A 14,831-nucleotide genomic window follows, 5' to 3' on the forward strand; every position below is an offset into this window, starting at 1 on the left:
CGCTAGGAAAGGGAGGTGCGCGAGCGGAAATGATGTAGCCCTTGCACACGTGGTCCAGTGTGGTTCACGCGGGTCACTTCGGCGGGTCCTGGGAAGTTACGAGCTCGTTTACCAGCCGTAGGCCGGATCTAGCACTCTGGTCCTCGTCCCATCGGCAAGATGGTGAAGCCCAAGTACAAAGGACGGAGCACCATCAATCCGTCTAAGGCCAGCACAAACCCCGGTACGGGCGGCGGGGCTCGCGGAGGGTGGAGCTTGGAGGAGGTTTGCGGGGAGGGCTTCGAGGAGACATGTGGGGGGACATCCGGGTGGCATTGTTTGGAGTGACTTGAGCTGAGTGGCTGTTGGGGATGAGAAGGGAGAAGGTGGTTTTTTTTGTTTTATTTTGTTGTTGTTTTTTTTATTCTGAGGGCTGACTCTTGCACGCCTGTCACTGCTCGGTGTCAGGCACCAGGTCTGTCATCGGGGAAGGTGAACCCTCTTGCCTGGCAGCCGTAGGGCGTCTCCAGTTGTGAGATACAGAGACTGGGACTCTCTGAGCTGGAAGGAACAGTTAAACTTGACCTCTTCTTGTGTTCCTGTGTGGATCAGGTGTTGAAGCCCCTCTCCCAATATATTGCAGTCTTGTTTGATTCCAGTTTTCCAGCTCAAGGAATTGCCGGAAGTAAATTTAATAAAGTCAAATTAAAAGTAGTGTAAACCAACCCAGTTGGCCTTTTATACTTGACCACACTAGCCTGTCACCTTAGCTTTGACCATTTAAATGAGAAAGGGGAAAAGAGAGAGAGAGAGAGAAAGGAACTCTAGATTTGGTTCTTGGAGTCATCTTAGCTAGTAAAGTGCAGTGAAAACCCTACAGATAAGTGAAGATGTTTTTGAAGATGTGTATGAGTTTTGTCTAGGTTCCACCTGCAGGATGAACAAGATAGCCTTTGGGGAAGTCTCTTCCATTTAGGCTTAGTTAAAAACTTTGTTTTTAAATATGGTTCAAAGTTTTTGATGACTTCCATTAATGTTGAGTGTCTTCTCTGAATTGCTGATAAATGATTCAATTTTTGTAGACTGGAATCTTAGAATATTAGACCCCAAAAGGCTGTTAGAGATCATAAGGTTATAGAGGAAGATACTGAGCCAAAATAAGGGAAGTGGCTTGTCACAGTTGGTACTGCTAGTTAGCAGTAGGGCCGCCAGTCCTGCGATTTTAGCTTCTTATCTACTGTCTCACTTAAGCAGGTAGACAAATGATTTGAAGGGATCCCAATTACCATGTTTATTTGTCTTTCTCCTTACCTCTGAGATGTAAGGCAAGAATTGCTAGTTGTTGATTAGACTAAAATCAAACATTAGGAAGTTAAAAAACTAGTACATTAGGAACATGACTGTATCAAAATTGGAGTCTCCACAGTGCCTTGCGTGTAGCAGACACTCAATATTTGTTAAACCGAGACTCAGAAGTAGGCGTCTTAGTGGTTAAGAGCACAGATAGTGACCAAATGCTTTTGTTCAAATTGTGGCTTTGCCATTTAGTAGCTGTGTGACTTTGCGCAAGATATCTGACCACTGTGCCTCAGTTTCTTAGCCTACAGAATGGGGATAATGTGTTCTTCTTCATAGGATTATTATATGAATTACATGAGACAATGCCTGTTATGTGGATAACGCAATGCTATAATTAATGCTCAAAAATTTTGGCTATTATTGTCAAGCACAGTCCTATCCATGATCAAAGATTAGGTCAGGTTTGTCATACCATGTAGCTTCCAGTAATAATAATGTCGTTGGAACAACAGAGAAAGTAGAGATTTTGCAGTGAGACAGCAGCTTGCCTTCTGAGTGAACTAATTGGTGTGTTTGAAGCAATGATCATACTTAGACTTGTTGGTTATCAAATAGTGTGCCGTCTATTTATGTGTTTCCTAGATCGGGTACAGGGAGCAGGAGGCCAAAACATGAGGGACCGGGCCACAATCAGGCGCCTGAATATGTACAGGCAGAAGGAGCGCAGGTGAGCATTGAGTACTGTCATCCTTTCCCCTTTCCTTCGTGCCCTTGACCTGTAGCTGAGACTCATTAAGTCTTTGATATTTCCACCCCCACTTTCCCCATAGGGGAATAGCATATTTCCAAATATCATTTTATTTGGATGTTGCTATGATAAATTGTGAATTTTGGGTTAAAGACATGAAGTGGGTGGCGAAATCGTGATTGTGTCACAGTTAGAGATCTTGTTCCTCACAACCTTGGCCTCTGTGAGTGGCATGTGAAATCTCAAGTTAAATGTCAGATGGAAATCTGGTTTTCTTTAACAGAGCATATAGGACTGTAGTAGTGAAAGCAGCCAGAAAACTTGTTTTTTAATGCCACATTTTAGATCACAACATTGTGGCACTTGGAAACTCATCACAACTCTGAGTTCTGCTGAGGCAGCCTCTACCACAGGGACTTGCTGAGTGTGACATTTTGCTAGCTGGTCTTAATTTGTTTGGTAATTAGATTCTTCATTCGTTCTAACAGATGTGCCTAAAACAAACGTCAATGAACTTAATCTGCCTTAGTCACCTACTCTGCAGTTTGTTATAGAATTTTGAGTTCCAGCATAAATCACCCTCTAACTTAAAATTCATTTAAACCAGCCTTCAAATAATTACTCCAAAAAACTCAAGTATGTGACTTTTTTAAAAACACAAAACAGTAAACAGATTTTTAAACAGCGGCATTATTTGTTATTCATCTAGCAGAAGTCATTACGTGCTCTGTTGCAAGAGGTTAAATGGCTTTTGGGCAATCTGTTTCAAATGTAGCAGTACTTTTTGTTTACTGAAATCTGTATTTCATGATCCTTTAAAACCAAAAAAAAAAGAAAGAAAGAAAAGAAAAAAGGTTTTTCTTTTTTTTTTTATGGAAAGGGTATTCTGTAAACCAGAGTTCGCTGTTGCCTTCTGTTGTCAACCAAAATCTTTAATTTCCTCACTTTAGGAATAGTCGTGGTAAAGTGATTAAGCCTCTGCAGTATCAATCAACGGTGGCTTCTGGCACAGTGGCTAGAGTGGAGCCAAATATTAAATGGTTTGGTAAGTATTGTCCTCTATTACTTTTGCTCTACAAATGTGTGCTGTATGGAAAGGGTGGAATTTTCAGATGTCTTTAAAGGCAGGAGTTTTGGGGTCAGCGGAACTGGCAAGGATTATATGAGAAAGGGATGAGATAAGCAGTCATAGTGGGAAATGGGCAGAAAAAGTAAATAGAGGTGGATTTCATAAATCACTTCTTGTTAAAAGAGCTCATCATTCTCTTTAAACAGATAAGACCATCCTTAATGACCAGCATTTACAGACTTTAGAACTCTCATGTCTTCATTTCTGGTTGCCTGGAGAGGTTACAGTTTGAGAGGGGCCTTGCAGATGTGTTTGTGCCGTTGCCTTGAAGAGTGAGTGCATTAGTCTGAAGTTCCTCTGAAACACTTTTTCTTAATGGGGTTGTATTTGAATTGAATGAAAGGATCTTGGTAGTCCTTCCCAGGAGTGAATAGAATATCTCCGAGTCACAGAGGGATCAGGGCTCTTCCTTTGGCGAACTCTAGCTTCATTTCAGTCTGGGCTTTCGGGCTTTCCCTTAGGCACTGCGAGGTGTGCAGGCACGTAAGATGGTCAGACCCCTTTATTTGTCTGTTGTTTGACCTCTGTGCTTGGGGGCAGATGGCAACTACCTATGAATATCTCTTAGAGCTTTGATAGGACACCCTTAGGAAATCGCAACACAGAAAAGCATAAAGAAAACTCCTTAGAGAGGCATGTAATTTGATGGCTAGGTACTGTGACTCTAGATCTAGACCCCACAGATTCTGCCATTTCTGTGACTGTAGGCATGTTATTAAGTCTGTGTGTTCATCAATTTCCTCATCTCTAAAATGAAGATAAAAATTGTACCTATGTCGCAGGACTGTTGTGATAACTAAATGAGTAAATCTGTGTAAAGTGCTTAGAATAGTGCCCAGCAAATAGTAAGTACAAATTAAGCCTTAACTGCTATCATAATCACTGTCACTATTGTCATAGTGACCCTTATCTTGAGATTTGCATTTGTGCTGTAGCATGCTATTTAATTGAATATATTCTTCAGGCTCTCTCACTTATAAGGTATTCTCCAGGTAGTATTGCATAATTTTATTTTGTTCCCTTGCATGGAGTTATTGGTTAATTTAATAGTTCTTTCAAGCTCTCATAACCCTAAAAACGGTAACTGACTCTTAGGTTTTGTGCTTGGGATTCTTTGTATATTCCAACTGATCAGCTGTGATTGGCTCCAGATTTCTTTGCTAGATCTAGCAGGAAGTAGGACGTTGGTCAGATCTCAGTCCCATTCAGTGATGTTTATTTTTCAGTTTTATCCAGTCAGGAAATTGGGCTTGGAAAACTATTGAAACCTTTTATGTGTCTGGGTTGGTGGATTAGTTCATAGTGTAATGAGTGCAGGAGTGGCAGTTTTTTTGTTTGTGTTGTGTGTGTTTTTTTTCTCTTTTAAGTTTGAAAATGGCTACATGGGATGGATGTATCAGGTATTTCGGTGAGCAAGGGTAATTTAAAATCTGTCCTTTCACTGTGTCATTGGGAAGATGGATGCAGAAGCAAAAAGGAATTGTTTATTAAATGGCAACATTCTTTTGTAAAACAGGAAACACACGTGTGATTAAGCAGTCATCGTTACAAAAATTTCAAGAGGAAATGGATACAGTCATGAAGGATCCATACAAAGTTGTCATGAAGCAAAGCAAGTTACCCATGTCTCTTCTCCATGATCGGATCCGACCTCATGTAAGATCGGGACATCCCTGGCAATAGAATTTCTTTGGCAAATGCCACACAGATCTGTCATATTTATCTTTTGCTTTTCCACAGAGAATAGTGACTTTAATGCAGTACTGATGAACTTCCCGAGACTTCTGTTTTCACTGTCTCACCTTTAGTATGAATTGCATTCTGTCGGGGAGGTTCAGTAGTATGCTGATCAAAGCACAGGCTTTGCAGTAAGACCTGAATTTTAATCTTTGCTCTGCTCATTTCTATGGCCTTAGTTATGATTCTCCATGAGCTTTCACTTCCCCAACTGTAAAGTCAACATAACCCACCTCTTCAGGTGATTGAATGCAGTGAAACATCTGTAAAACTCTTGGCACATAGTAAGCACATAGTCTGCCTCCTAATTAGAGCTAAATAGGTCATAGCTATTACTAATACTATTAAAATTTTTTTTTTTTTGGTAGGCAAACTTGTTTAAGCGATGTTTCCATCAAACTTTGGGGGAATGCAGAATTAGATTGAGTTGGTGGGAGGGAGACCTACGGTCATGTGTACTTGCAGCTTCTATAAGACCCTTGGAGATTCTTTTGAGCTAAAGGAAAGGATGCCGGTCAGATTAGTTGTTCATTGAAGTTCAAAGTACAGTAGGACTGAATCTGGCTTGAGTAGAATGAGTTTCACAGAACCAAAGAAATGGCCTAATTTTTGCCTGCACGTTTTTACTTGCATTGAATAGTAATTCCCAGAAATGGAGCCAGGACATAAGCTTCAATTCCAGTATAAGGAGGGGAAAAAAACATTGACATGCATACATGGATTAACAGTTCAAAGAAAAGTGTTTACTTGCAGAGCAAAATAAAAACCAAGGCCTGGTTATTGCCTCAAGGTTTTATCAATTATGCTTTGTTTTATGACAGGCTAGAAGAATGGCACCTATTAGTGGAATGACTGTTTTCTTTCAGAAAAACACATGAGTGTAATTCATGAACCACAGACAAGTTGCTCATTTCCCTTGTTCTTTTTGTCGTTTCTTCCTAAAGCCATCTTTCAACAAATATTGAATCCTGTTTATGAGAAGAACAAAGAGATTCTATTATGGATTGATTGCTTTGTTGCTTATTTCAGTTCAGTGCTTAAATTTATCTGATATGTAGAATGAATGGCCTACAGCTGCAGCAGTCAGCTTGTATTTTGATGCAGATAGGTACTTAGAGTAATGGATGAGTTTTCTGGTTTGGCCTTGAGAAACCTTACCTATTTTATTTTTGTGTGATATCTACTTCTCATAAAATCTAATTCCGAGATTGCTGCACAGTGGAGTCAAATCAGATACGCTTTTAACTTTTGCACGTTCAGCTACATGTACATTATAAGCACTATATTTCTGTAGCAATACAGTAAAAATACTAACTTATTTTGTATGTGTACTTCATTATATTACTGCATCGTATTTACTAATATATAGGTTTATATACACAAATCCATGTACACTGTTCTTTTAGGTTATTTAAGAGATTTTCAGCGATAATTTTGATCATAATTTTCCCAGTGACATTAGAACCTAGTTCCCATGTAGACTCGACCCTCTTCAGAGATGTTCTCTTGTTGGAGGGTAGCAAGTAAAACTAAACAAAGAGGTGGTTTTAGAGCAGTGGACCCCAACCTTTTTGGCACCAGACACCAGCGCTCCTATGAGAATCTAATGCCTGATGGTCTCAGGTGGTGGGGCCGAGGTGGTGATGCTAGCACAGGGGAGTGGCTGCAAATACAGATGAAGTTTTGCTCACCCACTCGCTGCTCGCCTCCTGCTGTGCGGCCCGGTCACATCAAGTTTTAGTTAGGCCCGGTGCCTAACAGGCCATGGATTGATCTGCAGCCCTAGGATTGGGGACCCCTGGATTACCACTTGCTGCTCGCCTCCTGCTGTGCGGCCTGGTTCCTAACAGGCCATGGACTGATCTGCAGCCCTAGGATTGGGGACCCCTGGATTAGAGGATCTGAGGAAATGATAAAAGCTTAAGGGTCTTTAGGAGTTGGTGAGGGGATCTGTTAAAGTTCAGAAGCCATGGGGAATATTCCATTGACTGTATTTAGTAGCTGATGCTTACAGAGGAGCTTATACTGAGGAGCAGAGGGTGATTTTTTAGAGGATATTCTCTGCCGGCAGTTAACATTCTGTTACGTGATAGATCCTAACTCAAACTTTGACTTTTATCTGGCTTCAAAAATTCCTATGCCCGTAACTCCTTTACAGTCACATCAAGTTTTAGTTAGTATCAGGTTCCTTTTATCACATCTAAACTATTATTTTGGACTTTTGCTAGATGTTTTTCATCTGAAGACTTCCCATGTGCATTTAATAAAAACGTTACCTAAATTAGGGGAAATGTTATCTGAAACTAAAATGCATCTTACAAAACAAGCAATTCCTTTTAGCCATGAAAGAAATGAACTTCCAAGAAAAAGTTGGCATTTACAGTTGGTTTAAAAAAAAAACATAAATTTGAGTATGATTGTCCTTGAAATATCTGTAAATTTGGCAAATTTTATGCACTTGTTTGAAAGCTTCAAAAAAAAAAAGGTCAGAAAAGATAAGTTAATTTTCAGCATTGTAGCCTTAATTACATTTGACTGAAGTTTATGATAAATGAAATAAAGCAGAGTTTTTGGCAAATCTTAAACTGTTCGTATTTGCTTTGACAATTTGTGTTACTTTTGTATTTCTCCAAGGAAGCTTACAGAACGTAAGTATAGGGGAACAAGTGCTTTTGCTATTTAAATAAGCAATTTCTGATTTGAAGCCAGGCTGCTTGCATGTTGTAGGTTTTGGTATAGGTTGAGCTTTGGAAAAATAAGAGCAGAAAGCCTTTCCCAGGTAGGTTTTTAATTTTTTACTTTTTCTCAGTATTTTTCTTAGTTTTACCAATAATTCTCCTTTCTCTTTAGAACTCAAAGGTGCACATTCTCGATACTGAAAGCTTTGAAACTACATTTGGCCCTAAGTCACAGAGGAAGCGACCAAATTTGTTTTCGAGTGACGTGCAGTCTCTTGTAGAAAATGCAGAAATGTCCACTGGAAGCTATGACCAGGGCAAGGATCGTGATTTGGTAACAGAAGACACTGGTGTGAGGTACAGTTTGGAAGTTCATGCTGGTCTCATCATTTGCTCTTCTGCAATAAAACTCTTATTTTGCCTACATGAAGCTCAGTGACGTAACTCATAGGTGAAGAGTTATTCTCTACCCTTAGACTACAAAAGTTAGTGAAATTGGGGCCAGATCAAAAATAACTGAAGGTGGTTTGTTTACGGTAGGTCTCTTTTATTCATCCTCCAAATAAAAATAAATAACATTTTCTTCTTTATTATAATAGCAGTATAGTCTGTCATGGGCAAATTAGAAAATATAGTTATAGTTAAAGTGGAAATGTAATAAAAAGAAAATAAGAATTCATAATCTCACTACCTGCGTCAAGCATTGTGAATCTCAGGGCTTCTTTAACTCGAGTTCTGGGTTCTCGGGGGTTCTGGATGGCCTTTGAGGTTTCTGTGACTCTTTGAAGATTTATGTATGTACGTAAAGGTGGTGGGATTTTATTTTTTTTAATTTTTGTTTTGGGGAAGAGGAAGGAGAAGAAACATGCATCATGTTCATCATATTCTCATAGGGGTCCATACCTAGCAAAAGGTTAAGAATCAGTCACCAATATATACATTCTTCCAGATCTTTCTTATACTCAACTTTTATTTACTAATATAATACCTTAAGACTGTATTTTAACTTGCCTTTTATTTTTCGAAATTATTAAGAATATATTTCCACGTCAGTACTTAACAGCAATATAGTATCTAATGTCAGAGTAGTGTTTCATTGTGGTCAGTCTCTTTGTTCACACTATTTATAGTTTTTTCCTGCGGTAAGCAACATTATGGTAAAACGTCAGCGTGACCAAACCTTTCTCATCCTTAATTATTCCCCAAAGATAAATTCTTATCGGGGAAATTAAAATATTGAAGAGTATGCACACTGTTTGATAGACAGCTGTCACATTACCCTCCAGAAGGGTTTACTAATTTAGTTTCCCCTAGGTAGTGCTGGAGAGTCCTCATTCTTTCTCTCGTGTCTCTTAAGTGATTTAGCAAAGAGTGTTGCCCATTGACTCCAGCGATGCCCCCTCAGAGCTCTTGTCGGCCCATTCAAGCGTTAGGTCTCCTAGAGATAATGTCAAGCCATTTGAGGCCAGGCAAAAAGAGGCAGCAAGTTTAGTTTTTCTTAGAGTTATTTGAACTTTCTAGTTGGCTCTGTCTTCTGCTGGTGTGAAATTTTTTCTTCCTCCAAAAGGTGCAATAGGTAATAGGGGATAAACAAAGCTATTTTTGTTTTAAAGACATTGGGTAAATGTCTTTGAGGCTAGTAACTCAACAGATTCTCAACTTTATCAGAAAAAAAAATTCACTTACTATGGGAGCGGTGGAGTGTAGATTATGGTTCAGATCTTACCAATTTCTTTTCATAATTCTGTGACATATTGCCTAATTACAGTTGCTTTTTCAAAAGAATTTTATTGTGGTAAAATATACATAATATAAAATTTACCACTTTAACATTGTTAAGCATACAATTCAGTGGCATTAACTACATTCACGTGGTATTGAAACCATCACCATTATCCACCTCTACAATTTTTTCACATCCCAAACTGAAACTCTACACATTAAACAATAACTTCCAATCCTCTCTCTCCCCAGTCCCTCAACCACCATTCTACTTTCTGTCTCTGACGAGTTTGAATACTCTTATGAGTAATACTTCATAGAAGTGCAGTCATACAATAGTTGTCCTTTTGTGTCTGGCCTGTTTCACTAGTTTGATGTCTTCATGGTCATTCATGTTGTAGCACTAATCAGTACTTCATTCTTTTTTATTAATGAACAGTATTCTATTATATATGCACATTTTTTTATCCATTCATCTGTCAATGGACATTTAGATAGTGACTTTTAAAATTAAGTGTGTTTTTGGTTCATCTGCAACTACTTTTGACACCCTTTTCCTTTGGTGTGTAGTTGGTTTTCCCCTAAAACATCCTTTTAATCTTTACAGTGCTTCAGTTGCTCACTTTGGGTGCTTTCTTATTTAGAAATGAAGCCCAAGAGGAGATATATAAAAAGGGACAGTCCAAAAGAATATGGGGTGAGCTCTACAAGGTAAGACTTTATATTCTCTCTCATCGAATAGTTCCTTTGGCTTTCACAATCTTATATGAGAAAACTAACTTTGATGTTTCGAAGCTCTGTCAGATAAAGTACAAACTGCTATCCATTCCATCCTCTTTTCCCACAAAGAAACCAGGATCTGTGTAGCTGTAAACATAGTACTATAGGTTTAGATGACTTCATTTTTTTCATTACTTGTATAATAGTAACAGTTACCTTATATACATTTATATATTTTCTGTCAATATTTGTTTGCATGACCTGCTAAAATGATATTCCTGTTTAGATTTATCATACATGATTAGACCTTCATGAGAATTTTTAAGTTTTTCATTTCATAGGTGAGAACACATGTCTAGAAAGATTATCGTATCCAGCTCACCCAGCTGGTTAGTGGAAGAGACTGTGTATCTTGCGTCCTGGTCCAGTGCTCTAGCTGGCTGTTTTATAGCCACACTCTAGTAATATTCTCAGTAACGAAGACCTTCAAGCATAGTCACATAATTAAACAGTAACATAATAAGAAACTAGTATCATGAAAGCAAACAAAATTTTTTAATTTTTTGTAAAATACAGGAAATCTATAAGAGTAGAAACTTTCAGAAGTCTAAGAAGTGAATGATTCCATTCAATAATGCATAGTAGTCTTGAAATAAGATGGGTTTTATCTCTGCTAGTTTTCCTATTTGAAATTTGACAAGTGTCAAGTACCACAGGATGAAAACCTTTTAAATTCTGATCGCTGAGCATTGAGGTTGGCTGCAACCTACACTCCTCTTAAGACTACTTTGAAGATGTTGCTATTTTATTTTCCTCAGGTTCCCTTAAATGTCAGCCCTTGTTCATTTTGCCCGTGTGTGATAACACATCGTTTTTGCCTCTTTGTATTTGCAGGTGATAGATTCGTCAGATGTTGTAGTTCAAGTTCTTGATGCTAGAGATCCAATGGGTACCCGTTCCCCTCACATTGAGACTTACTTGAAAAAGGAAAAACCCTGGAAACACCTTATTTTTGTTCTTAATAAATGTGACCTTGTTCCAACCTGGGCAACAGTAAGTATAGTTACTAATGCAAAACGGTCTTCCGAGGCCACTCAACAAGTGTAAGCTTTGAGTGTCCATAAATGGATCAATTTCATTGTTTCTAGGACTTGGGACATTACACTCTTGAGACTATAGTCAGTGAAGTGTTCTCATTGAAAATACAATTTAAATGTGCTTCATTGACTATGGGTGGAGTTATCCTTTACCCTCTGATGGTTGGTAATGGGGCAGCCGCAGTGCCCACAGGATGGGTGGTGTATGCCCCTTCGGAAGGGGGCAGCTGCCACAGGCACTGGCCCGTTTCACAACATGTTACGTTAATTGTATTTAGTAGCAATGAAGGCATTTTTGGAATATTGTTTTGTATTTATAAGACAAAAGACACAGCATTAACTGTCATACTTGAAAAAAAACATTTCAAAGAATTATAGCTAACATTTTCCGTAGACAACTGTGTATTTGAATTGTGGTCTTGTAATTCAAGTGCTAATTCTTCCTGTATTGTAAATAAATGAATTATAATTTACCAGCGTGTTTCCTTTTCCCACTTTAGAAACGATGGGTTGCTGTCCTCTCCCAGGATTATCCGACACTTGCTTTCCATGCAAGTCTTACTAATCCCTTTGGCAAAGGCGCATTTATTCAGCTTCTGCGGCAGTTTGGAAAGGTATTGAGACCTGATCTCTTTCTCCTTGGGTTGTGTAGCTGTGGATTTGTGTAAGAATTTCTCTTACAGTGGCAGAAAGTTAACCAGCCTCACTTGCTGCATCTTGGTAATGAGAAATGTGTGTTCTAGAGATGTAAAAACCTGTAGAGCCTCAGGATTATAAGGGACTCTGAAATATTTTCTAGCTCAGCCTTTACCCCCGTCCCCAGCCAACATTGCTTCTCTTTCTGCCTTATCCCTGGCACCTTATGGCCAACCTCTGCTTGATGATAGACGTTTACACACACAGACACACACACACACACACACACTCCCTCCCTCCCTCACTCACTCACTCCCTCACTCACTCTGTGTTCCCCGCCCTGGGCTCTCAATGCCTGCCATGCTTCCTCTGCCCTTGGAACCTGTGCAGTTTCTGTCCCCTCTGGAGAGTACTCTGCCAAACTCCAGCTTTAGATCCCTGGTCAGATGGCAGGTCCTCAGGGAAGCCCTGAAACCAGATTGTCCTAGCAAATGTTGTCAAAGCTTCATGTTCTGTATCTGCAATTTTGTGTAGTTAATTAATTCTACCTGGCTTTTAACAAAAGACACATGTTCTCTGTCCCACACTTCCCCACGTCCCAGAGGCAAACACTTCCAACTCTTAACTGTTACTTTTATTATTTTCTTTTGTATTTTTAATACATGCTTATGATTCTATTTCTTGATCCCTCCCCTCCCCCAGTTTTAGATATTTATTAAGTTCCTCTGATGGATAATGAGGATTATGTTTCTTAACAGCCATTCTCTCGCCGCATATACATCCCCTCTCTTCTGTTCTACCTATGTCATATGTTTGGCTAAATTATTATTCAGTGTTTACATTGTTATGACTGTAAAATATCAGCCACAGCTGATCCACACAATGTTGTGATTATTATTGCTTTCCCATAGAACCTTCTGTTTTCCTTGGTGTTAATTAGCTCCATTTTATTTGTTACTAACAGACCACCAAATCCCCTGGTAGAGTGGGACCTTTCAGAATGTTCAGGCACCTCCCTTCCAGTTTGCACTGGCTGCTGCCCAGGCTTGCTGTAGGGTTTTCTTCCTGGCATTTCCTTTCACCATCATCCCAAGAATTCCCATGGCTGTTTCTTGTATGGGGTCCCTTGTTCCTTGAATCTCTTTTTTCTTCTTTGTGTGTTTTTGTCTTTTCTGCTAGACTCACACTTCAAATGTCTGGTTCTTCTTGGCTCTTAATTCATATTTAATAGTGAGCCACTAAAAAAAGCCAATAGAAGTTGTATGCAGAGGGTGGGCTTGTTGAATGATAATTGGATAGAAACGCAGTATTTTGTTGGAGGACACCCTAGATGTCACTGTCTATATGTCTTTACTCTTGAGATTTGAGTTTCCCCAGAAAGGAGCCTTCCGATTTCCAACTCAGGGGTGGATAGCTCTGGCCATGGTTCTGGGAACTCTGTGAGAGTAAGGGCCTGAGGGTCTCACTATTCAATATTTAGACTTTCATTTAATCACTTTGGAAATACTTGCTTTCAGCCACTGTTCTCTCTAAATCTAGGGACCCTTTTAGGTCTGAAAATTAAAGATATTTTCGGAAAGGCCAGGTTTCAAAAACAGATCACCATCCTCAGCACTTTGAGTAGAGAAGTCGTGTGCCTGTGATGAGCAGAATGGATGGAGAGGTGACTTTCTACAGACTTCCCACCAGTCTTCTTGATTTCAGTCCCACCCTTGGAGCCATCTGTGTTGCCAATTCCCAAGGCCTTTTGCGATTCATCGACAATATTTTTGCCGGATTTTTAGTTTTTCTGCTTTTGTAGCCACTTAGTTTTTATGTTTTGTAGTGGGCCAAGGTAGACACTATTTTTTAGCTGCTAGTAGTTTGTTAACATCCCATGTTAGTTTTTGTTATCTCAGCTCCAGCTCATTCTTTGGTCTTGTATGTTTGCGTCTATGGGTCTGTATGTGTTCATTCCCACTGCTGTCATTCTAGTGGATTTAGGGAGGGAGTGCGGTTGGCATGGGTGTTCAATTAGCATCTTTAATCAGAAGTCTCCTTCCATTTGTAGACTCTTCCTGAGCTCTGCCTCCTTGAGACTTTCATCCAGCGGTCTAACTTTTGAGGTTGCTTCTTTTTCCTTTTGTTGTTTATTTTGGCGATGAAAACTCAAATGCACAGAAAAAAAGAGGGGTGGGCCATGGTATTGCCAGCAGCACATCTGCTAAGGTTCTCTTTGCTGAAGACATTTATCAGTGGTCGGTGTTCTTGTAAGTTGATGACTAACAAACTATTTCTTCCTTTGTTTCTCGACCTACATACTTTTATCCTTAAAACATTCAAGAATAATTTCACATGAGTGACTGAGGAAATGACTCACGTCTGATTTATTAATAAGTATATGTATCCAGCCTTCTCAGACCATGTAGGTGGCGATGTGTGTCTAGGCTTTAAATCAGTTAGTAGCACCGGTTTTGCACTGTATTCCTTGTATTAGCAAAGTAACACAGCCTGTTAGTTGAAGGGATTTTTATGACTGCATGTATGTAGTGTGAATTCTTTTTTGAACAGTTGCACACTGACAAGAAACAGATCAGCGTCGGGTTCATTGGCTATCCAAATGTTGGCAAGAGCTCTGTGATAAACACTTTGCGCTCCAAGAAAGTTTGCAACGTAGCTCCTATTGCAGGTGAAACAAAGGTACGTCTGGCCCTAGGGGGTCTTCTTTACCAATACATATTTTATTTCTGTGGAAGGCGATTCTTTGGGGCATGGAGATTTCCATCTGCTTCTCTTGACCCAAGATCACCCTTTAGTTTAGTCTCTGTGAAATAGTTTGGAATGTGCCAGAGTTGTTTCTGCTCATTTTGATAAGACTAAGACTACTTTGTATGCCATTATGTGGCTTTGGCATGATTTGATAAGTGCCATTCATATTTAAGTCTGTTTTAAATTGTCACTTTTACTTTCATAAACAAAACTAATCCACAAATATTTGATGCCTGGGTTAAGAAAAAAAGCTCAATATGAGGGAAGATTCTGGCAGTTGTAGGGAGTCATACTCTGGAACACAGAATGTTTGGGGCGCAGCTTGGTTGTGCTGAAAG

At 39.4% G+C, this 14,831-nt stretch overlaps 1 protein-coding gene across 1 annotated transcript in view; it reads left to right on the forward strand.

Moving 5' to 3' along the window:
• Positions 1-14,831, forward strand: part of GNL2 (G protein nucleolar 2) — a 22,048-nt gene continuing 7,217 nt past the window's right edge. The window contains exons 1-9 of the mRNA XM_006924229.2: positions 1-223; positions 1,921-2,005; positions 2,977-3,071; positions 4,672-4,811; positions 7,743-7,927; positions 9,937-10,003; positions 10,907-11,065; positions 11,610-11,723; positions 14,296-14,424. Of these exons, the coding sequence (XP_006924291.1) occupies positions 160-223; positions 1,921-2,005; positions 2,977-3,071; positions 4,672-4,811; positions 7,743-7,927; positions 9,937-10,003; positions 10,907-11,065; positions 11,610-11,723; positions 14,296-14,424 (1,038 nt within the window). The 5' untranslated portion in view covers positions 1-159. The remainder of the gene's footprint in view (positions 224-1,920; positions 2,006-2,976; positions 3,072-4,671; positions 4,812-7,742; positions 7,928-9,936; positions 10,004-10,906; positions 11,066-11,609; positions 11,724-14,295; positions 14,425-14,831) is intronic.

This window comes from Pteropus alecto, unplaced genomic scaffold, assembly GCF_000325575.1.
Source record: "Pteropus alecto unplaced genomic scaffold, ASM32557v1 scaffold39, whole genome shotgun sequence".
Taxonomy (NCBI): Eukaryota; Metazoa; Chordata; class Mammalia; order Chiroptera; family Pteropodidae; genus Pteropus; species Pteropus alecto.